At 40.1% G+C, this 27,772-nt stretch overlaps 3 protein-coding genes across 9 annotated transcripts in view; 2 read left to right on the plus strand and 1 right to left on the minus strand.

Annotated features, from left to right (window-relative positions):
* Nucleotides 1-116: 116 nt before the first annotated feature.
* SLC26A2 (solute carrier family 26 member 2) lies at nt 117-23,044 on the plus strand. Of its 6 annotated transcripts, XM_032477092.1 has the most exons (5): nt 125-374; nt 694-834; nt 6,767-6,946; nt 8,221-8,947; nt 10,516-16,731. In XM_032477092.1, the coding sequence occupies exons 4-5, from the start codon at nt 8,246-8,248 to the stop codon at nt 12,034-12,036; spliced, it is 2,223 nt and encodes a 740-aa protein (XP_032332983.1). In that variant the 5' UTR covers nt 125-374; nt 694-834; nt 6,767-6,946; nt 8,221-8,245; the 3' UTR covers nt 12,037-16,731. The 6 variants fall into 6 exon arrangements, with proteins under 6 accessions (XP_032332985.1, XP_032332986.1, XP_032332983.1 ...); XM_032477094.1 differs by lacking the exons at nt 6,767-6,946; nt 8,221-8,947; nt 10,516-16,731 and adding exons at nt 21,674-21,813; nt 22,905-23,044 and having other exon boundaries at nt 117-374; nt 737-834; XM_032477093.1 differs by lacking the exon at nt 6,767-6,946.
* TIGD6 (tigger transposable element derived 6) lies at nt 22,858-27,619 on the minus strand. Of its 2 annotated transcripts, none has more exons than XM_006175907.3 (2): nt 27,474-27,619; nt 22,858-24,845 (listed from the first exon to the last, which is right to left on the minus strand). In XM_006175907.3, exon 2 carries the CDS (start codon nt 24,760-24,762, stop codon nt 23,188-23,190), a length of 1,575 nt encoding a protein of 524 aa, XP_006175969.1. In that variant the 5' UTR covers nt 24,763-24,845; nt 27,474-27,619; the 3' UTR covers nt 22,858-23,187. The 2 variants fall into 2 exon arrangements, with proteins under 2 accessions (XP_006175969.1, XP_032332988.1); XM_032477097.1 differs by lacking the exon at nt 27,474-27,619 and adding an exon at nt 25,228-25,332.
* The window catches only part of HMGXB3 (HMG-box containing 3), a 28,695-nt gene continuing 27,875 nt past the window's right edge, over nt 26,953-27,772 (plus strand). Inside the window, 3 exon segments of the mRNA XM_032468719.1 lie at nt 26,953-27,040; nt 27,421-27,513; nt 27,516-27,770. Coding sequence (XP_032324610.1) covers nt 26,953-27,040; nt 27,421-27,513; nt 27,516-27,770 — 436 coding nt within the window.

The following is a 27,772-nucleotide window of genomic DNA, read 5'->3' on the forward strand; positions in this document are numbered from 1 at the left end:
CTGCATAAGGCAGCCAATCGCGAGGAGGAAAGCGGCCAGGGGGCGGCACCCCACGCCGGTCCGGCCCGCGTCATTGGCTGGCGGCGGCGTCGCTCCGCCGTGGTGCCACGTGACAGTCGCGGCCCGGGAGTTCGCACTTGAGTCGCCTTCCGCACCTCTTGGCGGTTGCCTGCTCGCCGCTCCCCTCAGTCCCGCCCGGCAGCGCTCCGCCTCCTCCAGGGGCCGAGTAATGGGCGGGCAAGGGGACGGGCCGGTTGAAGGGAGGCCGACCCGGGAGTGGGTGCCTCTGCCAGCGCCGTCTTATCCCCTCGGTCTGGCCACGGCGGAGGACGCGCTTCGGTACCTCGTGGCACGGGACGGCCCAGACCCGAGAGGTGAGGAGAAGGGACGGGACTCGAGACGCGGGAAGAGAGCGGGCGGGCCCCCGCGCGGTCAGCGGGCCCCTCTTGGGGTCGTCCTGGCTTGTGTCCCAGGCGTGTTGAGAGGAAGCCCGCACCAACGGCCGCCACAGGGGTCGTGGCCGGGCCCTGAGAGGTGGGCGTGCGTCGGGTTTCTTGTGTGGTCTGCAGGGGCGGAGGCAGGGCGGGGTCAAAGCGGCACTCCCGCACCCTGGGGATCCAGACCCCACTCCTGGCGCTGAGAGCGGCTGACCGCCACCTTACGCATCACGCCGCGGGCCCCCGCACCTCGCAGATAACGGTGCTGCTCTTCCGTCTGAGTCCATGTCGCTCCGTAGTCGCGCCTCGTCAACTCTGTGATATCTGGGAGCAGGACCTAGGAGATCAGAGCCGCCACCACCACCTTAGACAGTTTGGGAAGCTGAGGCTTGTGCAGGTGAGAGGACTTGATTACCTTGGTTTTAAGAACCACACACTTGTTTAATCAGGACCTGTGCTTCGAGACTCATAGACTAAGTTGAAGTTCTTTAGCTGGATAGGTGGGGACACTGAAAGGAGACAGAGAGGACCAGAGCCTTGCCAGAAATTACACAGCAAGTCATTTGCAAATTTAGGACTTACACTCAGCTCTTCCAGATTCATAGAGTATCAGACAGGGCTCCTTCATTGCTCACATTGGGGACCGCAGTGAGTTAGAAGCATTCAGGACTTAAAAAAATCCTTTCTGGCACCCATTCTAATACCTTTTTCTCTCCTTGTCCCTACGGCTCTTTATGTGAAATATGGAACTAATATGATATCCAGTACTGGGTTAAGCCGAAGTTCCTGTCTTGGAAAGTTGAGTCAGTAAGAAATGGAGAGCCAAACGTGCTGGAAAAAAATAAACCTATTTTTTTCCTTCAGTAATTTCAAGGGACAGAGACTAGTAGCTGTGATTTATTGAGCAAGTGCTATGTGCTAGGTACCGTGCTAGGTACTTTACATGCGTAAGTTTTAATATAACACTGCAAGTTAGGGAATGTTATCCCTATTTTACAGGTGAGAAATTAATGCTGAGTAAAATGAAGTTTTTCACCCAGTGCCATGCAACTGTTGAACAGTGTAGCTGAGATCTGAATGGAGATCTTTCTGACTCCATATGTACCTAGTAATTCTCCAAATATGTCCTTCAGCCCACTGGCTTGGAATCATCCAAGGTGCAGTCTTACATCTCATTCCTGGATTTGCCTGAGAATCTGCATTTTAACAGATCTCCATGTTGGATATCATTGTACTGTAATTTGCTGCCTCCTGGGGGAAGGTCTGGAGATGACTTCTTCAGGGCCTTGGCGAGATCTAGATTAGATTCATCAGGGGTCATTGCTGTCCCTTTTAATGAGCATAAATCCCCCCTCCCCCCAGGCAGATGCTTTCCAAACTCTAATTTCTTGACACAAACTTGGTTACCATAAAGCAGGGTGAGGGGGAGGAGTAACTGTTTTCTTTACCACATAACTTTTAAACTATTATTCATCCATTGGCTCAATAAAATATTTGTTAAGCACTTACTAGGCGCTATACCTGGTTCAAGGCTCTGGGGATACAGCTGTCAACCAAACAGCAAGTCACTGCTCTTGTGGGAAGTTCAGACAATTAACACAAGGAAGAAAAGTCTAGTCTGAGATGGTGAGAAGGGCCATGGAGAAAAAAAAAAGCAAAGTAAAGGGCATAGGAGTTCAAGACAGGAAAGGGCCCACGAGGGAAGCATGGCTGTGGCAGTAGTGCTATTTTATGTGTTTTTTCTAGGAAGAAATTGATTAGGGCAGCATTTGAGCAAAAATTTAAAAGAAGTGAGAGCGAGAACTATGAACATAGCTGGGGAGTAGCTTTTCCAGTAGGAAAAAAGTAAATGGAGCCAGAGACTGCTTGGCTTGTTTGACTTTTGTCTGGGGCGCTAATTATTCTAACCAAAATGTAGCTACAGAGGGAAATTCGACATCATTGCTCTTAATAGAAAAAGAAAATGTTACCAATGCATGTGTAATATGAAAGATAAAAGTAATTTCATTCTTAATCCTTTTATCAAACCTACTTCAAGTAGTTTGTTACCTTTACTTATTAAAATTAATAATAGACTCATAAATGAGTTTAGTGCTTGGTCACAAAATTATTGCTTTGAACTAGCTCCTTAGACCTCCTAGCAAGGAAACAAAGTTGGGGGCCGTGTGGTATTTTAGAAAGAGAGTTAAACTTGAAAATCGGAAGATGAGAATTGAGAATCTGGTCCTACCAGTTGGGCAAGTGATTAAACTCTGATTTTTCTCACACTGGTAAATAGGAATTCATAATCTGTTCACAGATTTATTCAGGAGGCAAGTGAGAGATGTAGAGGAAATCTTTTTGAACACAGTGAATTACTGTGCAAGGAACTATTTTACTATGGTTTTACATTAAGCTATTTTCTTAGTATTTTATTATTTTGTCTTATATTGGGCTTTATATGAGAAACAATATGTCATAGTGCTTATGCTACTGATATAAGCTTTATAGTGGTTCTTTTTTGCTTCACAGATAGAAAATGGGGTGGGGGGAGGTAGGGTATAGCTCAGTGGTAAAATGAATGCTTAGTATGCGCGAGGTCCTGGGTTCAGTCACCAGTACCTCCATTAAAAACAAACCAAATTTACCCCCCTAGAAAAACTCCTCCAAAACAGACATAAATGGATATTGTTAATCATTTGTGATAACTGGAAAACAAGGAATTTTTTTTGGCCTTCATAATATTTACTTGAAATTTCACCTGTTTGTTCATTTCAATAAACATAGGTGTATAACTGTACATACAAGTGGGAGGCATTGTGTTAGGTGCTGGGTTATGTAGAAATGAGGATGACTTGGTGTCAGCCCTGAAATGATACTCTTGTTTGAGAGACATGTAAACTTAAAATAGTTATATGTCATATGTTGGGGAAGCATAGCCTAAAAGAATTTCAGCCCCTTTCTCCTATGGCATTTGAGGTGAGCCTTAAAAGATTAGAAAAAGGACCAAGATAGATGGAGACAGAAGGGAAGACATTCCATACTAAAGGAATGACATGAGCAAAGGCTTTGAAGAGCAAATGATGCTTAATATTTTTATGGACTCGTGATTGGAACAGTGGTGCATGGAATGAAAAAAAGAAAGGCAGTTTCAGTCTCATTGGTTCCTAGAAGAAGACTATTCTGAAGGTATTCGACTATATTCAGTAGGAGGTGGGGAGCCAGTGCAGATTTTTGAAGACTGTATCCAAATGATTTGTTCTCATGTTAATGAATGCTCCTTTTGAAGAAGAGGCAGCAAGGGATAGTGGTTAAAAATGTTGGTTCAGTTAAGTTGTTTAAGGCTGAAGTGTGTCTGCAGCTTCAAATAGTTCAGGGGAAAAAACCCCAAGCAAACCAACCTGTGTGTATGGAGAGTGCAGATGTAGCAGAATATTCACAGCTGTGACTATACTGGTGTTCCATGTATCATTCTTTGAACTTTTCTGAAGATTTGAAAAGTTTCAAACTAAGCAGTCCAGAGACAGAAGGTAGGTTTGAATCAGACAGTCTTAGATTCTTGTCATGGTTCCACTGCTTACAAGCCATGTGAGTACTGGAAAATTATTTCCAAACTACACAGTCCCCGCCTATTCTAGCCTAGTTTAACAGAGATTTTTCCCTTTAAGAGAAGACAGACTTTTTTGGTAGGTGACTTGTTCACATTAATATCAGGTAAATGTTAAGACTTCAGAAGTTTTCCATAAACCTTAGATCTAGGTTATTTTATTTAGTATTTTCTGTGATTCCATTTTATCTCCTTTGTTTATTATCCACAACTCTTTGTTAGGGTTTATAGTATACATTAGGGTTTATAGTATACATCTTTAACTGTCACAGTTTACCTTCAAGTGACATTATACTATTTCATATATAGTGTAAGAACCTTGGAATAGTATACTTTGCTTCCTCCCCTCCTGGTTTTGTGTACATTAGAATTATATATAATAGAACATTGGCCATTTTAAGTGTACGATTCAGTAGCATTAAGTACATTCACAATGTTGTGTAACCATTACTACTATCTATTTCCAAAACTTGAAACAGAAACTCTGTAAACAGTAAGCAGTAATTCTGCATTCCTCAAGTCCCTGGTAACCTCAGTCTACTTTCTGTCTCTATGAGTTTGCCTATTCTACATGTTTAATGTAAGTGGAATCATGTAATATTTCTTGTTTTGTGTCTGGCTTCTTTCACTCAGCATAATGGTTTCAGAGTTCATCCATGTTGTAGATGAAAAATACCGGAATGTCATTTCTTTTAAGTGGCTAAGTAGTATTTCATTCGTGGGCTTAGACTGTATTTTTTTTTTCCTATTCATCTGTTGATGGATACTTAGGTTGTTTTCACCTTTTGACTATTGTGAATAATACTGTTATGAACATAATGTACAAGTATTTGCTTGATCCCTGTTCTCAATTTGGATATATACTTAGGAATGGAATTGCTGGGTCGTATAGTAATTCTGTTTAACTATTTGAGGAACTATCAAACTGTTTTCCACACTGTTTGTACCATTTTACATTCCCAATGCAATATATCTTTCAAAGAGACAAAAATTAAAATTTAAAAGTGAGCGTGAATTCTTTTTTGAAATTTTTTTTTGTTGAAATTACTTTTAAAAGTAAAAACCAATCTATCCATCAACGGAAGACTTACTAAGTGCCTCCTGTGTGCCCAGTTCTATGTTGAGAGGGTACACAAAAAGTATACAACTCCTTAGATAATTTTTAATCTAGTTGGGAAGATAAAGCATATATTCAACAAACACTTATTGAACATCTAAACAATGGAATTCAGAGAAAAATGAGATACTACTTATGTGCTGATGACCTGTATACTCCTCCCCTCCCTGTTTATTTTTTTCAATTTTGGCTTCTCTCCTGTGCTTGACACCGCCATTTCTAATTGCTTACTGAACGTCCTTATTTGGACATCTAAAAATCTCAGACCTATGAAATCTTAAGTCAAACTTTTTGTTGCCTCCTATTTTTCCATTTCCTCCTCCATAATCCCATACACTATCCTTTTGTGTGGTCCACTTCAGAATTCATCTTAGATTTATCCATCTCCTTTAAGAACCATCAAGAGCTGCACCAGTGAAATGTCAAACCTGCATTTCTGCGTCGTCGTGGAGTTTATGCCTTTGCCAGCCATAGCTTACAGGATGGAGTCCAGCTTCTTGGGATTACATAAGAAACTGATATTTCACTCCAGTCTTACCTCCTGCAGGTTCACCCCAGGAATCTGGCATTCTAGTTGACTTTTTCCTGAGTGCTTTAATCGTATCATTCTAATTTTTCAGTCTTTCCCTCCAACCCCATAACTATTGCTGTTTGTGTTTTCTTCTTCCTCATCCATTTTCCAAGTCCTCCCTCATTCTTTCATCTCTGACCTAGACTTCAGAGCCGAGGTGAGATATGTTCTTCCCTTGAAGCTTTTCAAAACTATTCCTTCAAATAATGCTGTACTACTTCATATCTAGTATAAGACCTTACAGTTCCTAATTGCCTCCCTATTCTTTGGTCTATTGGTTTTATACATTTTATTTTGTGTAACAAAATGCATTCTTGTTTTCCCTTTAGACAGTTATCTTTTAGAGCAATCGAAAATTTTTTAAATTAAAAAATGGATTTTATTTTATTTCCGTTTCTTTGATTTTATTTTTTTATTGTTGTGTATCATGTAGACCTCAGTTTTTGTCTAGTATATGTATATACAGTTATGCTAGTCTGCTGGCAGTAAGTTCTCTTAGTGTTTATTTGTCTGAGAAAGTTTTTATTTCTCCTTCATCTTTTAAAAGATATTTTCTCTGGGTATAGAATTCTGGGTTCACAGTTATATTTCTGTGGTAAAGATATCATTCCATCTTCTGGCTTGTATGCTTTCCAGTAAGAAGTTGGCTATAATTCTTACCTTTGTTCCTGTGTATGTAATGTGTGTTTTTTCCTTTGGCTGTCTTCAGGATTTATCTTTATCTTCTGTTTTCAGCATTTTGAATATGATATGTGTAGGTGTGGGTGTTGTGTTGTTTTGTTTTGTATTTGTCCTTCTTGGTATCCTCTGAGATTCTTGAATCTATAGTTTGGTGTCTGTCATTAATGTTGAAAAATTCTTAACAATTATGTCTTCAAAAATTTCTTCTACCCATTGTCTGTCTCCTCTTTTTGGGATTCTAATTATGCATAAGCTAGGTTATTTAATGCATCCCACAGCGCTTGATGTTCTCTTTTTCCTTCCCAGTTAGTCACCAAATAGGGCAGCGTCTGAATTTTGTTAGTTTTTTCTTATGCCTCTTTTGCATATCTTAGGTTTGGGAAAGTCTTTTGACCCAGAAATTAGTAAGAACTATTCCAAAATAGAAGGTCATAAGGAATGCACTCAAACTAGTTTGGCCTGCAAGTAGGAAGTGAGAAGAGAGTTATAGACCAGTTGCATTGAGGAGTGAAGAGCTGCTGTGTGTATCCTCCAATCTGACGGACTTGCTCAGGGTAAGTGGTTATCTAAATATTCTTTTCTTCCTTAACTGCTTCACAAGACCATCAAACTAACTATTATTTTACTCTTATTCAGCGGGATAACCAACTATAGCCCCTTCATCCTAAACAAAATTAATGTGGATTACTTTTACAAATATTTTGTTCTTAAACGGGTCATGGGTCCTGGATTATGGCATCTTGATAGTATTAGGCTTATAGAACTTCATGAGGGCCTTTTTTTTCCCTGTCAATTCTGAAACAGGAGACTTCCTGAGTCCTTTATCCAATATATTTTATCTCTCACTGGCAACAGTCATAAATTTGTTTATTCATTTATTCTTTCCTTTGTTCAAACATTTTATAAACCTACTATCTCAGAGTTACTGTATGCTGATGACAATTACAGTGATGAACAAGATGTCCTTTCCTCCAGGAGCTGGAGAAACTCTTCCTTAACTAATACACCAGTGTGGTTAGTACTGTAATGGAGGTGTGAAGTGCTATGGGACACAGATTCATTTGTGCTGCGGGAACTTGGTCAGTGCTTTGTAGGAGAGACAGTGTTTTCACTGGGTTTTAAAAATGACTAGGATCTTGATAGGCAGAGAGGTGGATGGTCATTCTAAGCTAAGCAAACAGCTAACAGAAAGGCAATAATTTGTTCAAGTATTGGGCAGACTATTCCTTTGAAGGCCTGTTTCTTTTTCTTCTCTTTTACTCTCATTACAAGACTTACTTTTGTTGTTGTCCTAGTCTCTTGTTATTTCCTAAAACTTTTATCTTTTCTGTCACTCATATTTTCTTTCTATTTTCAACAATTAGTAAATTATTTAAAAAGGGACCCCCCCCCCCCAAATCTTCCTTGTTTCAGGGACTTACAGGTAAAGTAGGTATCAAGGTTTGAGACTAGATCCTGTTTTGCAGTATTCCTGGGAGTGAAAAACCTGAAAAGAAGACAGTTAATAGCTTATAGAAAGGAGGAGACAGGCTACCCTAATACTGTTTCTGGAGGGAAAAACTGCAGGGGGAGCCAGGCAGAGATGGAGAAGAATCTTGATGGTTTATGCTTTTGGGAAGTCCTGTACCCAGTGAATTACTTACTTTGACTTGGTTGTGTATGGTCCAGTTCTTTTTTCCTCGATCAGGACAAATGAGGCTCACCTAAGGAAAGTAAACATAAGATACCTACTCCAAAACTGAACTCCTCTTAACTGTCATGAATGACAAGTAGAACTGTTAAAATGTGTGAGCTTAATCGGTTAACCCTGTTATTTTCTCTGGGGTAGGAAGCTGAAGCATCTATCTCCAGAAATGTCTTCAGAAAGTAAAGAGCAAGATGACCTTTCATTCAAGGACTCCCTTGAAGGAGACGACCAGTACAGTCCTCCATCTAGGATCCATCTGGAGCATGAAAAGGAATCAAGTACTGTCTTCAAGGAAGAGGCCAATGATCAATGTATACCTTATCCTAGGATCCATTTGGAGCCTCAAGAGAAACCAAATACTAACTTCAAGCAGTTTGTCATGAAAAAACTACAAAAAAATTGCCAGTGCAGTCCAACCAAAGCCAAAAATATGATTTTTGATTTTCTTCCTGTTCTGCGGTGGCTTCCAAAATACCAGCTGAAGAAAAACATTTTAGGAGATGTGATGTCTGGCTTGATTGTGGGCATCTTATTAGTGCCCCAATCCATTGCTTATTCTCTCTTGGCTGGCCAAGAACCTGTCTACGGTCTATACACATCTTTTTTTGCCAGCATCATTTATTTCCTGTTTGGTACCTCCCGTCACATCTCTGTGGGCATTTTTGGAGTACTGTGCCTTATGATTGGTGAAGTAGTTGACCGAGAACTACAAAAAGCCGGCTATGACACTGCCCATATTCCTCCTTCTTCAGGAATGGTTTCAAATGAGAGCACATTATTAAACCAGGAATCAGACAGGATATGTGACAGAAGTTGCTATGCAATTACAGTTGGCAGCACCGTAACATTTATGGCTGGAGTTTATCAGGTAAGAAACAATGGAGTAAGTGGTTGTCTCTGGCTTAAGAAATCACTATACATGAAATCTCAGATCTGTGAGGGACCTTAGAGATCATAATAGTTAGAGCTATCATTTATTGAATGCTCAGGATATATGAGAGGTAGAGCCAAAATTTAAACCCTGGTTTGACTCCACAGGTAAGACAAGACTGCTTCTATTTTCTCGACCCTAGCCTGCCTCTTAACCAGTGAATCTCGGTCAGCCAGATTTTAATTATTTGATTATAAACATTTAAACCAGAAAGGGGCCTCAGACCACATAGTACAACTTCTTAATTTTATATGTCAAGAATTGTTGGGTTTGCCTGAAACTATGTGTGGTTGGTTATTGGTAGAGTCAGCATTAACAAGCAGGAGGGTAATGATGAGGGTGGGGAGAGGAGGAATGCAAGAGTTTTTCAAACTATAGGCAACCCCCTCACCTTTTAGAATTACTGCTCTAGTGGGTGACTCTCACTAAAGGTAGTAGTTTTCTTGGACTGTTGGGGACCACTATTTCATACTATAAGTCAGGAGAAAGGATTAGAATGAAATTCTTCTTGGGCCCCTCATAGACTCCACTAATCTGCCATTATCATCAAGCTTCTGCCTTTTGGCATCCAGGAGTCATTGCCAGCATTAAATCTCTTCTCTGTTACAGACATTTGGAACCAATATGGGAAGGGGAAGAGTAGCTCACTCCATTTGGTGTTTGGATGAGGAGGAGAGGGAGAAGAGGCTGGAGTGTGGAAGAGCTGTGCTCCTCAAAGTTCATTTTTGCTTTTTTGTTAGTATGCCTCGCCAAGAATGAGGAAGGGTGCAATGGAATTCTGAGGAATTATTGGGAAGAGGAAAAGATAAAGAAATAAAATGTATCTTTGAGGATGCAGAATTAACATGGGAAGCAATATGGCATAACATTGGATAAGAGTAGTTTCTCAATTTGAGGTTAAAGAGAGTTCTATAATAATTTTTTTTAATTAAAAAATTTTTTTTCTTTTTTTGTTAAAGTAATCAACTTACAATGTTAGTTTCAGGTGTACAGCAAAGCAATTTAGTTATTCTATAATAATTTAAAAAGTGTGATTCTATTTTGATGTGAATTTAATTTTTTGTTTTATCAGTTAAAATTTAATTTTTGTCATTCACAGAAATGACTTGTAATTTAAATAAAATATAAGGTTTTTTAATAAGGAGAATTTTTCCAATTTAAGTTTTTATGAGTTCTCATGGATTCCTGAGAATTTTTTTCAAAGTGGTCTGAACCTTATTCAAGTTTAAGAAACATTGTACAAGAAGGTAGGAATCCTAAGTTCTTGTGTTGTCTCAGCCTAGTGAGTAATAGTGTGACCCTGGGCAAGTTGCTTAGCCTTCTAAGTGTCAGTAAAATGAGCCCTCTCCTTGTAAAATGAGAGGATTGATATATGATTGTGTTTTTTCTAGCTCTGACATCCTGTGATGGCTCTGATGGTATGTCTCCACACAAATGCCAAGGGAATACAGGATTTAGAGGCTTTTTTCCATTTATATTTAACACATGTATATCCTTTCTTTCAGGTAGTGATGGGCTTCTTTCAAGTGGGCTTTGTTTCAGTCTACCTCTCAGACGCCTTGCTGAGTGGATTTGTCACTGGTGCCTCCTTCACTATTCTTACATCTCAGGCCAAGTACCTCCTTGGGCTCAGCCTTCCTCGGAGTAATGGCGTGGGCTCACTCATCACTACTTGGATACATATCTTCAAAAACATCCATAAGACTAATCTCTGTGATCTTATCACCAGCCTTTTGTGCCTTTTGGTTCTTGTGCCAACCAAAGAACTCAACGAGCATTTCAAGTCCAAGCTCAAGGCACCGATTCCTACTGAACTCATTGTCGTTGTGGCGGCCACATTAGCCTCTCATTTTGGAAAACTAAATGAGAAATACAGCACCAGTATTGCTGGACATATTCCCACTGGGTTTCTGCCACCCAAAGCACCGGACTGGAACTTAATTCCTAATGTAGCTGTGGATGCAATAGCTATTTCTATTATTGGTTTTGCTATCACTGTATCACTTTCTGAGATGTTTGCTAAGAAACACGGCTACGCAGTCAAAGCTAATCAGGAAATGTATGCCATTGGCTTTTGCAATATCATCCCTTCCTTCTTCCACTGCTTTACTACTAGCGCGGCTCTTGCAAAGACATTGGTTAAAGAATCCACAGGCTGCCAAACTCAGATCTCTGGTGTGGTGACAGCTCTGGTTCTTTTGTTGGTCCTCTTGGTAATAGCTCCATTATTCTATTCCCTTCAGAAGAGTGTCCTTGGTGTGATCACGATTGTAAATCTCCGAGGAGCCCTATGTAAATTTAAGGATCTGCCCAAGATGTGGAAGGTTAGCAGAATGGATACAGTTATCTGGTTTGTTACTATGCTGTCCTCTGCACTGATAAGTACTGAAATAGGCCTGCTTGTCGGGGTTTGTTTTTCTATGTTTTGTGTCATCCTCCGCACTCAGAAGCCAAAGAGTTCATTGCTTGGCTTGGTGAAAGAGTCCGAAATCTTTGAATCCACGTCTGCCTACAAGAACCTTTGGACTAAGCCGGGCATCAAGATTTTCCGCTTTGTAGCCCCTCTCTACTACATAAACAAAGAATATTTTAAATCTGCTTTATACAAAAGAACTCTCAACCCAGTCTTAGTGGAGGCAGCTCAGAAGAAGGCAGCAAAGAAAAAGATCAGAAAAGAAATAGCAACTCTCAGTAGAATCCAGGATGAAGTTTCAGTGCAGCTTTCCCACGACCCCTTAGAGTTCCACACCGTGGTGATTGACTGCAGTGCAGTGCAGTTTCTGGACACTGCAGGGATCAACACACTGAAAGAGGTGCGCAGAGACTTCAGAGCTGTTGGCATTCAGGTTCTGCTTGCTCAGTGCAATCCCTCCGTGAGGGATTCCCTGGCCCGGGGAGAGTATTGCAAACAGGAAGAAGAAAACCTTCTCTTTTATAGTGTATATGAAGCAGTGACTTTTGCCGAAGAATCTCAGAATCAGAAAGGAACATATATTCCCAATGGTCTGAATTTTTCCACTGATTGATTGAGAAAGTAGGTGGAAGGATGAATACTGTCTAGCCAACAGGCTAAAATTTCAGGTGTGTAACATAGCATCTGGCTTTTAATTGGAAAGCACCATTCCTCTCAGGCACAGTCTTAACAGGAGTCTGATGGCTGAGCAGGTTTGTGAAATCCCACCAGCCAGCCCCACATTGTACAGAACACTTTTAGTAATACATTTGATGTTTTAGTCATGTCTTTTTGTTTAGGGTAAGTAGGTAAGAAAAGAGCTCTTTATAATCAGCAAAAATAATGAGAATCCTCCCTGTCTTCTGTGGTCCCTATCTGTCCCTGTTTCTGAGCATTTCTCTACCATTAAGCTCTGTTTTAGCTTTGTCATTTACTATGTTTCCCATAGAATCTGTCCTAACTGATAACCAGTGTCAGGTTTGCCAGATAAAAGGCAGAAAGCTGAGCCAGCAGTTTTATATAGCGTTTTAAATGAGCCTGAGGCAAACTGTTAGGGACAGATTGCAAAAAGGAATGATTGACAGTTTCCCTTAAGAATTTGTTTATTTAGCAGTGATTTTTTTTTTCCCCTTCCCATGGCATTTTAGCAAGGGTCGGCTGGGGACTGACAGTCTTTCTCATATTTGAGAAGCCACTGTTCATTACTCTACAAGGAAAATGTAACCAGTAGAAAAGAGTGCACAGAAGTGATAAAGTACTTCCAAAAGAACATCAGTAATTAATTTATAGATGTTTTGGTGAAAACAAAGCTAATGCTTACTGCCATGTACCCTTTTGATGTACAATAAATATTGATGACAGTGACAGCTTTCAACTCTTTGGGCCACCTAAAACTATTATGCAAGAGGATTTGGAAGCATTACATTCATACAACCCAAGTTCTGCAGGTGTATTATTTATGAGAGCTGGTCACAGGTTGTGGCACAGGAATAGTTCCTTTTGAAAAACATGTCCTACACTGAAAGCTTATAGTTCTGTATCTGGACCTTAATGGGTGAGGGAAAAAAAGTAAGTTTTCCAAAGTTAGGACTAAGAGACTAATTTATGTGAGATTGAAACATTTAGCCACACCATTTAAAACAAAATAAAAATTGCAAAAGTGCTGAATCATTTTTTAAACCTACTCCTACTTTCTAAACATTTTAAATATTTATGAGAAGCAAATCTTACATCTATTGGAATGGGATGCTTTTAGGCATACTTAGCTTTCTTGTTGGCTCCATAAACTGTCAAGTGTTGATTTTCTTTTGGTAGAAATCTGCCCATCAGTTTACATGGAAAATGCCTTTCCATTATTAAAACAAAGCTGTTCCTTGGGAGCTGCATTTCTATCTTTGAGGTCATTACATGATTAAATGTAATAGTGTCCTGAATTTTGACATCCTTTTAGGACTTAAGTCTAGAGTCTCAGAAATGTTAACTACTGTTTGTATTTGTGTGGTTTTTGTTTATTTTTAGCCAATATTTGCATTTTCTATCTAGTCTTATGAATAGCAATGGTAAAATTACTGTGTCTTTGTCTGTCATTTGTTTTTACTCTCTCTTGTCTTTCCCCCAGGCCAGGTCTGAATCCATACCATTATAGATATCTAATGCCATTGATGGAGTATTGAGTACATGTTCACGATGACTAATTTAGAAAAAACAAGTGCAGCAAAAAAAAAAAAAAAAAAGTCAGTCCAAAGAATTTGGAAAATCTCTTTGAAGAACAAAGTAACAGGATTTGATCTTTACCTGACATTTCTGTCCATATGTGGGTATAAATAGTTCTGGAACTTTATACAATTAGCAAATTCTTGAATCGTATTCTGGTTTATTCTTCTCCCACCTATACAAACAAACAAACAAACAAATAAGAGATTCTGCTTTTAGAAGCCATTTATAAAAACATTTAAGGTATCACTATAATTTATATCTCACCTTCTTCTCTGCTTGGATTGAGGTCTACCAGCACTTACACATTGTTCAGCTTTTTTGACTGCTAATTTTTTAAAGGAGTCAAACCTGAAACCAAAGCCCAATTCACAAACAAAACTAATGTTTTCATTTGCTTTCTTACTCAAGGACTTGGACTTTAGTCATTAAATGATACTTTACACACTTGACTGATATGGAAATATCCTGCTTACTCTAAACTGTAGAGTCTAAATGAAGCATATTCTCATTGCTTATTGACAGATGTACAAAATTCTGAATATATTAAAATGTCCATTTAATTGAAATGTAGTGTGTATACTATTGATGGTTAAAACTCTTACAACCAGAGGGATGGAGTTTGCCAGTGCACAGAGAGATTAAGGGTAATATTCAAGAGACAGGTGAATGGAATAGACCATTGAAAAGACTATCTCTGGCCAACCGAGGGAGGAAGAAAGGGACTCAGTTGAATAGGATCCAATTCTTGGTTAGCCCCACACAACAATAAGGAGATCAGGAGTAAGAGCCACACTTCTGCCGCACCTTAGTTTGAGAGCAAGGTCAGACTGGATTGTTCCTAGAAGGGGAGGAGCACCTGGTAGCTAAGGTTGGGGTAAGAGCCCTGGTTGACGTACTCTAGAGCACTAGATTGAGTGCCTGTAGCCTCTGATGGTGGTAAAACTGACAGGTGTCTAGTTGACTTTTTTTTTTTAAGAAGAAGCAAAGGAAAACAAGGTTTGGATAGTCTGACTTAACTTTTAAACGATAGTAGACATTGAAGCCAAAATTTGTTGGTAAATCTACAGTATGGTAAATGGTGATCTTTAAATATGTGTCATTGGTGTTAGATGAGTTCATTAGACTCTTTTAATGTTGATGACCACATTTTAACAAGAATAGTAGTTATCTGCAGAGGTATTCTGTTAGTAATTTGTCATTTAAGAATATATTGGGTGTTAGCCATGATCTTAATGTAAAAGTGAGAAAAGGTCTATAATGAATTTCTTGGGAAGTTAATTTGAGCCTAGAAGTTACAATGATAAATGGTAAATTCAAGCTCTGTGATGCTTATTAATGTTCTTAATGGATTATTTTCTGCTATCTATTGCTATAGGTGAGCCATAGCATCAAGGTAGACAATAACTCTTAACACTTCTTAAGGATCTATGCAGGAGTCTAGGGCCAGGTGCCAGGACAGTAGTACTAAATCCGGTAGGTGGGCTCTGTGGTAACTCTACTAGGTAATACACAGGGGCACTTGGCTAAAGCTCAGCCTGGGCTGAGGGCTGAGTGGGAGGCAGACAACTGATGCAAACAAGGAGGTGTTGATGCCCTGGTCTATTCAAGGAATGATTGCACAGTGATATTACTTTGCTTAATTTTTCTGTTCTTTATCTTTAATGTCTTTTTTTTTCATATTTTATCTATTTTAGTGGTGCCTTATTTGAAATGGCTTTAAAAACTGCAAAAAGAAAAAAATTGGATCTAGAAAGCTTTTATATTGTGAACTGATTAGGCTTTTATATATATATATATATATATATAAATAAAGATTTTAGATAATCATGAATGGAATCATTCATTGGAGTGCTAATAACACTCAAGTAGGCCAAAATAATATAACAGCTAGTCTGTTATAGCCTATTATTAAAGTAAAATACTATTGCAATACTGTAAGTATACAATTTTAGGGTTTGTTTTTTTTTAATGTTAGTAACTTTAGAAATGGAGAATTTAGATGTGGGAGTGGGGGAGATTTATTTTTATAAGGTAATTTTTTTCCCTAATTATATTTTTAAAAGGTGTTTTCACCTGGAATTTTAAAGTAAACATGTTAAATACAGTTGGGGAAGTTAAATAAGCATTATACCAAGTAGTGGATTTTTGTGTATTTTATTTTTCTCTTAGTGATGTAAAGCTAACTAGGAGACCTTGAATTAAAAGTAGGAGATAAACTGAATTAAGAAAACTGGAACAATGAAGGACACTACATGCTTTTACTGGATATACCATGTTTGTAAATCTACACTGGAACCTTATATAACCTTTCTTGGACTTCAATTATGGCTCTGAAATCAGCCACATAATTATAATGCTTACTGTAAAATATCAATGGCAGGATTTTCTAACTGAAGGTTTTTTTACTTGGCAAACAGACAGGCAGCCTTAGCCAGAAAGGATTTTTAACTGCAGTTCTAAGAAACTTTAAGGAGGTTCTCCTTCCCCGCTGCCATTGTCCATCCTCAAAGTAATGTTCCATGGAATGAAACTGCTCTTGCTTTTCAATTCAAATCAGTTGGGAAATTAGTTTGAGTTCTTGGTGCTGCCATGATTTCTCAAAAATTAGTGTGAACAAACCAATCTATATAAAACACTAACATTTTTAATCTCCTTTGCAATTTTATATGCAAATCAAGACAAATTCAGGGTGGTAGTTGAATGAACTTAAATTCTCATTCTTGTCCGTTAACTAAAAAAGTATACTGCCCTTTTTTCCCCATTAGTCAAGGCTAATGACTTAGGAATATGTTTTATACCACATATATCTTTTTTAATTAAAGCAAGTGCCTTGATGTTATTCCATATAAATCATGCCTAAGCCTCTATGGGATGAGGATGAGTTATTGATGGATTACAGCCTATTGCGGGAGAGAGGGAGTTGATTAATAGCAGATCCTTTTCTTCTGTAGGGATATGTTTGTGATGTTTATTATATAAGGTCTTATATGTGTTGAGGTCTAGAGGTGTCATGTCATTTTTCTGCCAATAAATTGCTATTCTAATAAAATAATACTGTGTCTAAATTATTTAAGTTCATGGAGGGGAGGTTCTAACTAAAATATATATTTAGATGACCTAACACCAGTGAGCTTTAAAATACCACGTCTTTACATTTGGAGGGTGAGTTAGTCATCAATTTATATACACACACACACAATTATAAATATGTGTGTGTGTGTGCGTATATATATATATAAATAAGATGGAAGGCTCTCTCCTTACAGAAAGCCATAAAGTAGTAAAGAGACCCAATTCTTTACTTTTTGCTTCGTGATCCTGAGTCGGTTAACCCTTTGGGGATTCAGTTTTTCCATCCAGAGGGGAAGAGGTCTAGATTGCTTGAAGACACTTTCAGTTCCCATTTGCATGATTCCCATTACGTACTGTGTTGGAATTAAAATCCAAATCTGGCTCATGTTTTACTAATGCCCTAACATTGAATTTTGAGCAGTGAATTTTGAGCCACATTTTTTCCCATCAGCAAATTGAGGCTGATACCTTATTCTGACTAGGTGAGAGAAATGGGAGTGCAGTTCCTACTGGAGCACAACCTTTTGTGAGAAATGATCTATCTGCACCACCACCCTCTCCCCATATCTGCCATGAGCCTCTTTTGGGATGTCCTCCCCCTTCTACTCCTCAACTCTGTAGAAGTGGGAGTGTGGGTATAGGGTTAAGGACAGTTTTCAGTCTTTTGCAGTACTTCTGTAATCCTGGGCATCCTGCCCCAAAACTCATACCCACCTCGCAGGGTGGAGGAGTTGGACTCAGTGGTCTTCTAAGGGCCCTTGCGGTCTTACATCCTGTGCACCTACCCTGTCTGCATTCAGCATCAGAGATCCAGAGCTTCTGAAGTGCCTCCCATGCTCATTGTCTAGCATCAGCTCCAACTGACTTGGAGGACTCTGCTACCCCATCTGTCCTTTCAGTGCTCGTGTCCTTGGCCTCTTCTCCCCTTAAGTTTTTAAAGTTTAGATCCAATTGAGACTGATGAAAGTATGGCTCTTCTTGGAGAAATAGCCACATGTGCATGTATACACATACACATGATGATAAGAAATGCTGGTCATGGACCCCATATCATGAATACCTTGCACTATAAAGCTTTCCCCAGATGACTATATCCACATCTACGGCTTCAACTGCCTTATTATCTGTATACCAATGGCAGCCAAACATCATTTCCAGCCTGACCTTTCTAGAACACCAAACAGTATATCCATCTCTATATAAATCTCCAGAGCTTTTAAGAACAATTCTGCCTGGATGCCCAGAGACACCTCGCATGCAACATACCCCCAAACTCCTCCATTACCTTGCCTTGGTTATGGCATGACCCAGCTACTCAAGTCAGAAACCTGGTGAATTCTACGATACTCCTCTTCAACTCCCACTCCAAATCCATCTTGCCTTCAGTTTGCATCATTTCTCTTCAGGACTGTTCTACAGCTTCCTAATCTGTTTCTCTACAACCAAGCCTCTACCCTAGTTATCAGTTATTTTCTTAAAAAAAAGAATTTGTTGCTACTTGTAAGTGGTTCTGTGATGTTTTCAGGTTAAGTTCAAAATTAATGCTTTAGCCAATAAGACCTTAAAATCTTTGTTCTTGCTTTCATCTCCAGTCTCTTGTCCTGCCACAAATCTTCCTCTTCACGTGTCTACCTCTGACCTTAGCTGTTCCCAAATGGGCCATTGTTTATCACCCAGGGATTTATATATGCTGTTCCTTCTGCCAGAAGTTGCTCCCATCCCCATATGCTCAACTCCCTACTTCTCCTTCCAGATACTTCATATTAAATATCCCTTGCTCTTGGCAACATTTCTCTTTTTTTAATTGAAGTACCTTCAGTTACAACGTGTCGATTTCCGGTGTACAGAACAATGTCCCAGTCATACATATACATATATATATATATTCACTTTCATATTCTTATTAAAGGTTATTGCAAGATATTGAACATAGTTCCCTGTGCTATACAACAGAAACTTTTTAAAATCTATTTTTATATACAGTGGCTAACATTTGTAAATTTCAAACTCCCAAATTTATCTCTTCCCACCCCCTTTCCCTGGTAACCCTAAGATTGTTTACTGTGTCTGCGAGTCTGTTTCTGTTTTGTAGATGAGTTCATAAGTGTCCTTATTCTTTTTTTTTTTTTTGATTCCACATATGAGTGATACCATATGGTATTTTTCTTTCTCCTTCTGGCTCACTTCACTTAGAATGTTGATCTCCAGGTCCATCCATGTTGCTGCAAATGGCATTATTTTATTCTTTTTTATCACTGAGTAATATTCCACTGTATAGATAGACCACAGCTTCTTTATCCAGTCATCTGTCGATGGACATTTAGGTTGCTTCTGTGTCTTGGCTATTGTATATAGTGCTGCTATGAACATTGGGGCACATGTATCTTTTTGAATTAGGTTCCGTCCGGATATATGCCCAGGAGTGGGAATGCTGGATCATATGGTAAGTCTATTTTTAGTTTTTTGAGGCATCTCCATACTGTTTTCCATAATGGCATCAAAATACATTCTCATCAGCAGTGTGGGAGGGCTCCCTTTTCAACACTTCTTACTGAATTCCTTTTTACTTATGTAGGGGCTCCTTTGGGTTCCATCTCCATATTCCTGTATATTCTCTGCATATTCTCTAAAATAGCATTTGCTATTGTATTATTTTTCCCTCTCATCTGTCTTCTCTGCTAACTGGACTCGTTGAGGGTAGGGCCATGAACTTCATTCATCCTTAAAGCCTCTATGGCCAGCGACGGGTATTTTATAAGGTCCAATATATGATTATCGAAAGCATGGATATATTTGATGGATAGTTATTTCTCTAACACTGGCTTATTTGCAGAGCATGCCAATTATCTGCCCAGGGTCAATTACATTTCCCATGGTTACCAGAAGGTGAAGGGACAGGTGTATAATGGAGTGGATTGGGTGGTCTGAGGCAGTTATTTCTAAGGCAGTTGTTTGAACAAGTCCTACATCCTATGTCTCTTCTCTCTTTTCTCATCGCCACTCTACCATGTCAGAGAAATTACAAGCTGCTCCTCAGGTTTCTTCAGTTGGCTGAATTGTCTCCTTTATGTAGTCCACCTCTGCCCTCTGGTGGCAGGAATATGCTAACACATTCTACTTCAAAGGTAACTATGGTCCCAGTAGGATGAACAGTTAATAGGTCTGCAAATTTGGAGACCTATTTGTCTTTTCACATTATGATTTGCTGGAAAGATTAAATGATAGGAGGTGAAACAGTGCTTGACATAAATAGGCAATGATAAGTTTTAGTTTCCTTCCTTTTTAATGAAAGAGCTCATCTTAGGAATAGGACAAAGAAGGCTCCTTGAGTTTTATCTACTGACTGGGCTAGTTGGTTCTGGAACACTGAGTCCCAGGATATGTTAGTGGAAGAAAGGACTGGTAAGGCAGGTCCCTGCTTCTGGATGGTACTGGTAAAGTTCCAAATAGGGACGGGTAGTAATGACAATAGACAGGATTTGTGGAACACTTAGTCTGTGCCAGGTACACATTTTTATCCTCATGACAGCACAACTGAGGTACATACCTAGTCTCAGAAGGTTGGCTTACAGAGTGGATTGGTCAACTGGGACAAAATTGTATCCTCAAGTGGGTTTGTAGGGACTAGAGAGTCAAGGTGAAGCCACAGAAGGCCTGCTGAAGACAGCAGACTAAGAAATGAAAATATCAACCTCTTTTAGTTTAATAAACAAAGTGTCAAACTAAAAATCCTAATGTCCAATAGAATCAAAGTTTCACTGCTGTAAACCAGACTGCGAAAGCTCTCTCCTTTGATGATTTCCATCTACTGGGATCTAATTCATGTGATACGTTAAATGAGTCAAGAATGTGGTTTTTTTTTTTTTTTTTAGTTGTTTGTTTTGGTTGTTGGTGGGAGGTAATTAGGTTTATTTGTTTATTTTTAGTGGCGGTACTGGGGATTCAACCCAGGACCTTATGCATGCTACGCATGTGCTCCACCACTGAGCTGTATACCCTCCCTCCTCCGTTTTTTTTTAAAGCAAGTTTGTTGGGGGTTGGGTATAGCTCAGTGGTAGAACACATGCTTAGCATGCACAAGATCCTGGGCTCAATGCCCAGTACCTACATTAAAAAAAAAAGTTTAAACACATCATTTACTGAATATTACTATAAAAAAGCACTTAGACAAAGCCTTTCATACTAAAGTCTTGTGTGTAGAAATGGAGAATCCTGCAGTGACCTTCTGTGGAAGGATACTAGTTTAACTCTCTATATTAGAATTCTTTATTATCAAAGAACAGATTATAACCTGAAGTGGAGTAATATTTGAGGCAATGATATTCATGGAAAATTTCTGCGTATCTTTTTAAATAGAGGACAACCCTGCCTTATCTCCACGCCATTTTCTAGTAGAATAAGTGCTTCATACAGCTTTAAAAATAAGGTGGCTTTGACACATTAGGCCTGTGTGTTAATTTATATGCAAATGTTTACTGATGTGCCTAGGCACCAAGGCTGACTGGTCTAGTTAATGAGTTTACAGTCTAGTTAAAGAGCCATAGAACACTGATAAAACACTGAAGTGCTTAACTGAATGGTAGAGACAAAAGTGCTGAGGAGTTGAGGGAGCTAAGGGTGGAGCTGATTCTGGAGTCTTCAAGAAAGGCTGGAAGAAAGAAGACTTCAGTTAGTTCTTGGAGAATATGTAAGGCCTTGCTTGGTAGAGAACAGGATGAGGCATTCAGGCAAAGGCACACTAACAGACAGGGGTACAGAGTGAGAGAAGACGGGCCCTGGAGGGGGTGGGGTGGGGGGCTTGAGCAGCACACACACTGAACTGGACTGAAAAACTGAGCTGGAAATGCAGCTTGTAGTCAACTCCAGAGGGTGCTAAAACTCAGCTGAATAATCTGGTCTTCTATTTTTTTTTTTCTTTTTAGGCATTTGGGAGCCACCGCAGATACGTGGGCAGAGGAAGTGGCATAATGCCAGCAGATCTAACATTATGTGCAAAATGGACTTTCAGGAGAAAGATGAGGGAAGAAATTATAAATTGTGTCAATGATCCTGACCCAAGATGGTGAGAGAAATTAAGGTGCTGACAATGAGACAAAACCACAGGACTTAGCCAGAAGACACTCTTTTCCTCTTCTATATGTTAAGAATTTAAAATATGCATAAGTACTTTTAATTCAAATTATACTAGCTTCTTAAAAGGAAAAATATCTAAAATGAGCTTTAGAAACATATCTATTTAAACATCTGCTGTTTGTTTTTGTGATTGTTGTTTTGTTCAACGTGGAAGCAGTACTTTCTATGATTAATCTGCTTCATACATCTGTTTCAATTAAGTAACTACAGAAAGATGAATAACTTGCTGTGGGTTTTTGAAATAGCCACACAATTAACCCTGGGTCAGGGAACTATGCTACAACACCAACAGGTATTGTGCGTACCTTCTAAAAATTAAACTGACACTTAAATAACTTATTAGGAATAGGTACTAGGGTTATAAAGAATATTAAGAATGCCTTTTTATAGAAGAAAAACTTAAATATAAATCTGATTATCAATTTATATAGTTTTAAATAACTTAAATTCAACTCTGCTCTAGCAGACTTCTCTGAAGAACAAACACAAAGAGAACAAGGGTGATTTATGAAGTAATTTTAGTGGAGGAAAACATAGTGTGCCTTCACACTAATTACATGGTTCAGGCTGGATTATCCACAGGTGTGGAGAGGACCAGTGTGGATAATCCAAATATGCAAACACTCTCACACGTGTCATCTCTCTCACAGGCGTTGCTCTCACCTTGTCTGCATTTGAGAGGTACACTGGGCTGTATATTCTTCCCCTGATTCTGATTAACAGGATTCTCTGATGTTTACCATGCCTCCCAGATTGTATCATGTCTCCTCTTTCAGGCACTTTGTTTCCCTGTGCCCCTGCTCCCTGTTCATAATAATCCTGAAGTACTACAAGATGCTTTGATAGTCTAGATGACTTTTGTAATTATTTTGGCACAGACAGATGTACCTCTACTGAATACTTGGTGGAGCATTCAAGAGAATAGCTGAGGATGTTCTGGAGTTATCAAATCAGCAGGAAGGAGTTAACAGCCTTGGAGTATGAACAGCTTATGCTTTTTATTTTTTGATTTTTTGACAGTTAGTGATTGGGAGTATTCAGATGGCCAACTGAAGAGAGGAGTGCTAGAACCCAGCTAGACCAGTGGTTCTCAAAGAATGAACCCCGGATCACAGAAGCTTCAGCATCACCCGGGCACTTGTTAGAAATGAAAATTCTTGGTCCCCAAATTCCATTCAAGTAAGTTTCCTGGTTATTTCAGAAACCTGGAATGAACTTAAAATTTAAGTTCAATATCCTATCTAAAGAAATATTTATTATTGTGAACTACATCTTCTAAATTAAAAGTCAGTTAATTTCTACATTATTTTGTTTGGAGGAAATCTGTAATTTTGGAATCAACAGGAGTTTGTGTCACTCTTCTCATTAAATATTCATCTATGCCATTTAGCTGTCCAAAGATGGCATCAGGAACACCTACACAAGTGGAAAGGAACCGTCTAAGTTTCTGTACACTTGAGATGGCCTCTGTGAGGGTGATTTTTGGCTGCTGTGGTAAAGAAGCCTCCCCGTCATCTTCACTTCCAGCTTCATCAGTATTTTCACCAGCCCTCATGTCCTGGATGACCTCTGTGTCCAGCAGCTCCTGAGAGATGATGAGATCATCATCTGCAGTGACAAAGTCCTGGAAATTTATTTCATTTGGGACACAAGTGGCAATAGCCACTGAGTGCCACAACTTTTCGATGGCAATATCTGGTTCACTGGCTGCTGCTTCTGTGTCAGATTCCGTCAGTTCCACAGGGATGATGCCTGCCTTCTGCCAGCATCTCACCACTGTGGACTGCTTGACTGACCACCAGGCCGCAGCAATCATGTCAATCGCCTGCCTGATGTCCACTTTTTCCTGATCCTCACTGCTATTGAGCTTGAGGAGGATCTGTTTTAGAAAGTGGCCCCTGTACAGCACTTTCACGGTATGAATTATGCCAAGATTCAGTGGCTGCAAGACGGCAGTACAGTTTGAGGGCAGATACCCCACCTGAATCCTTTCCAAGTGTGGAAGCATGTTGTGAGCAGAGCAGTTGTCGATCAGCAGGAGGATCCGGCGTTCAGCCCGCTTCATCCTGGCATCCACTTGCATCAGCCACTCATTAAATAGATCCTGCGTCATCCATGCCCACTGGTTGGCTCGGTAATCACAAGGGAGGGAATGGACATTCTTGAGGCAGCGTGGGTTAGCTGACCTACCAACAATCAATGGTCTCATTTTTTCAGTCCCTGAAGCATTGCAACAAAAGAGGGCTGTCAACCGCTGCCTTGCTTTCTTTCCCCCTCTACAATGATCCCCTTTTGCTACAAGCGTGTGCTGGGGAAGCAACTGGAAAAACACTCCTGTCTCATCAGCATTAAAGATATCATCTGGGCTGTAGTCAGCAATTAGTTTTATAATTTCCCCTGCATGCCACTCATTAACCTTATCTATTCCTAAACTATTCATTAGTCTGCCACTATCTTCTCTACAGACTGCTTTCAAAGCAATTCCATGGCGATCCCGAAATCTGTTCAGCCAGCCCACACTTGCTTGAAAATTGTCATAGCCAAGCATGTTGGCCAGGTTTAGCGCTTTTTTCCGAATGACAGAACCAGTCACGAGAATGTTTTTGGCATGGATTTCTTGAAACCAAGCAAAAACAGCCTTATCAATGTCATCATAAAGAGCATTCCTCATCCTTTTCCGTTGAGGTCCCACAGATGCTTCCCGCACCTTTTCTTCAAATCTGGCGCGATCCTTTAAGAATGTAGACAATGTAGAAGGAGTGATACCGAATTCTTTTGCCACATCGCCTTTCCTCTTGCCTGAGTCTACAGCTTCTACAACTTTCATTTTCTCCTCCAGGGAGAACTGCCGACGCTTCTTGTTCCCCTTGGTTGCCATGTTTGTAGAGCAAGGGCTGGGCCACAACTGCCAGGGCTGTGTCTGTTCCTCCTCTCAGCTTGTTTTGCCACAAGTATGGAAAACTGAGAAGACAAAATGGAGTGCCTATCAGGAACCAAAGATAATAGATTGTCCCTAAAAGATAGGTTCGTATTTTTAAAAATCTTATTAGAAAATGATAATATAAGGCCAAAGTCAAGAAAAGACAAGACTCATGCTACTGACTTTTTGTAGAGATTACTTACGCAGACTCATAGAATGTTTGAAATGGAAGAGATCTTACAGATAGTCTGGTTTATTTAAACTTTCTGAGCCTTTGTAAAAATAATAACAATGTCTGGTCTGTCTACTATGAGAAGAGATTGAAATAAGATATGGTAAAAGAGCTTTGCAAATAGCAATGCATTGTATAGATTGAAGGAATTATTATCTGGCTTATTTTATAGATACAGACTGAGGACCTACCCGGGTTCATACAGCTCAGATTTCTTGACTCAGATTAGTGCTATTTCTGCCACTCCATAGTCCTGCTTGAAATTCCACCTAAATGAGATCTTGAAAGCTCTATCAACATTTAGCTTGGAAGGATTTTCAGATGTTTCTGGTAGCTACACTTCATTAAATGAATATTTACAGGTGCCAAGTGGCAAAGATACAGTGATGAACAACATAGTCAAGGTCCTTGCCCTTATGAAATATACAATGTGATTGGGGGAGATACACAATAAGTGAACAGATAAAAAGTTAATTGAGTGTGATATGTGCTATGAAGGAAATAAACACAATCCAACAGTAGCAGTTTTGGTAACTGCCTTTTGGTAATTGCTTAGACTTTTATCATGAGAGTCCTCAAAGGACAAGAGAAGCTGCTGTGACCTTATGCTGTGACTGCTCCTTCCTAAGGGCTGGCTTCTGACACCACCTCTGTACATCTATCTAGCTATTCATGGCATTTTTCTATGTGTGAAGCACTGTGCTTGATGCCTGCCATACAGAGATGAATGGAGCAAAGTGCCTACCACTGAGGAGCCTATCAGGGAAGCAAGGAAGACAAACACTAGAGTGTATGGAATGCTATAAAAGGTTACAAAGTACTGTGAATGAGAACATAGAAGTGGGATTATCAACTTGATGGGGCATGGATGGATGTGCACTTCAAAGAGGAAACAATACTTATGTTGGGCCTTAAGTACTAACAAATAGGAATTCACAAGATAGAAAGAAACATATGTAAAGGCAATGAAGTAGTACAGAAAATAAAAAGGCATGGGAAAAAAAAATAAGTCTTTGGAGAAGAAAACAAGGTCCAAATCACAGAAAGGCCTAGTAAGGGTTCTAGCTTGATCCTGGGACAATAAGAGGCCTTTAGAGTTTTGGTTTTTGTTTTTGGAATGACATGATAAGATTTGCATGTTAGAAAGAGTCCTTTGGTTGTAAGGTGGAGAACCTAATGGATAAAGTCCATTTTCTTAAGACATGGCCTTAAATCAGAAGATAAAAAGCCCAATAGGCCATAAATAGTTGTGGTATGTTAATCTGAGTGCAAGAAGAAGCTCTTGAACAATTTTAAGCACAGAGAAAGATGACTGCTGCATGAAGAATGGAATTGAAGGGTGTCAAGGGAAAGGCAGGAGACTAATTAGGAGGCTGCTGCAGGAGTCCCGATGTGAGATAATGGTAGCCTGGATTAGAGTAATACTGTAGATGATAAGAAGTAGTCAGTTTGGGACTATATTTTTGCAGCTCTTACTGATGAACTGGATATGAGGTGCAAGAGGAGTTAGTGATAACTCCCAGACTTCTGGCTTGAGCATTGAACAATCCAGTGAATGATGATGTCATTTACTGAGATGGGAACCAATTATTAAGGATCTACTTCATAAATGTAATTTGTTACTTTACATGCTTAATATAGCTTACATGTGGTAGGACTGGGATTCAAACTCAGGGAGGTTCAGCACAAAGCTAGTGTTCTGAACGTTACAGAGGCCAATATAGCTTATTCAGGGAAGTACCAGTACTGAAAATAAACGTGGGAAGAGAATGAATCAAGAGCAAAACCAAAGTCTTGTAGGTCAGGCCAAGTTTGAATTTTATTCTAAGTGAACGAGAAGACACTGGAGAGTGAGTGACCTAATCAGACTTAACGGTGCATATCAATCTGGCTGTTGTGTGGAGAATAGATAGTAGATGGACAATAATGGAAATGGGGAGAAATTGCATCAGTCCAGGCAGGAGATGATGATGAGTAGAAGGCTGGTGACAGGGATAGAGAAAGGTGACAGTGGTAAATGAAGAAAAGTAGGCAGGTTGAAAATGCATTTGCAAGACAGTGAGGGTGCGGGGACTTGTACAAATGTGGGACAATCTGTGATATTGGCGGGAAAGGACAATACAATCCTTATTTCATTTCGGAGCCTCTGCACATGGTGATTCAGCTCGGTTTACTCACTCACTACCATTACTGTGTGGGGGGCCGTGGGAGAGACGGATTGAGGGGAGATCACCGGGGTGAGGACGGCTTGACGCGGCCGGCACTAAGACTTAAGAACCCTATCCTGAACAAGCGGGGACAGACTGAGGAGGGTTGAGGTGAGGCCTTGAACGCCGTGCTGGGAGGGTGGTGCTGGGGCTCTTCAGGCCCGACGTGGCTTTCAGAGGTGAGGCGGGGCCTGGACCCCTCACGCTCCGCACAGCCCCGCCCCAGTTACCTGAACGCCCTACGGCAATGCCCGGGGGGCTGAGGGCGTCCACAGCGGGCGGCCGCAGCTTCCTCCTCCTCCCGGAACCTCTAGCCGGAAGCAGTCCGTCCGCCTTAGCAGCCCCCTTCCAAGCCCGTAAGCAGTTTCTATGGGCCCGCCCCTCAGCCAGAGCTGTACTGTTGCGCTTGCGCAAGGGGACGCACGCAGTCACGCGCCGCCGGCCGCTTCCGGCGTGCCGCGAGGGCCGCCGGGACGGGTCTCCCTGGCGATCCGAGGTGTGTTGCTCCGGCTCTTGCTCCCGCCGAACT

The sequence above is a fragment of the Camelus ferus genome, chromosome 3 (assembly GCF_009834535.1).
Source record: "Camelus ferus isolate YT-003-E chromosome 3, BCGSAC_Cfer_1.0, whole genome shotgun sequence".
NCBI lineage: Eukaryota > Metazoa > Chordata > Mammalia > Artiodactyla > Camelidae > Camelus > Camelus ferus.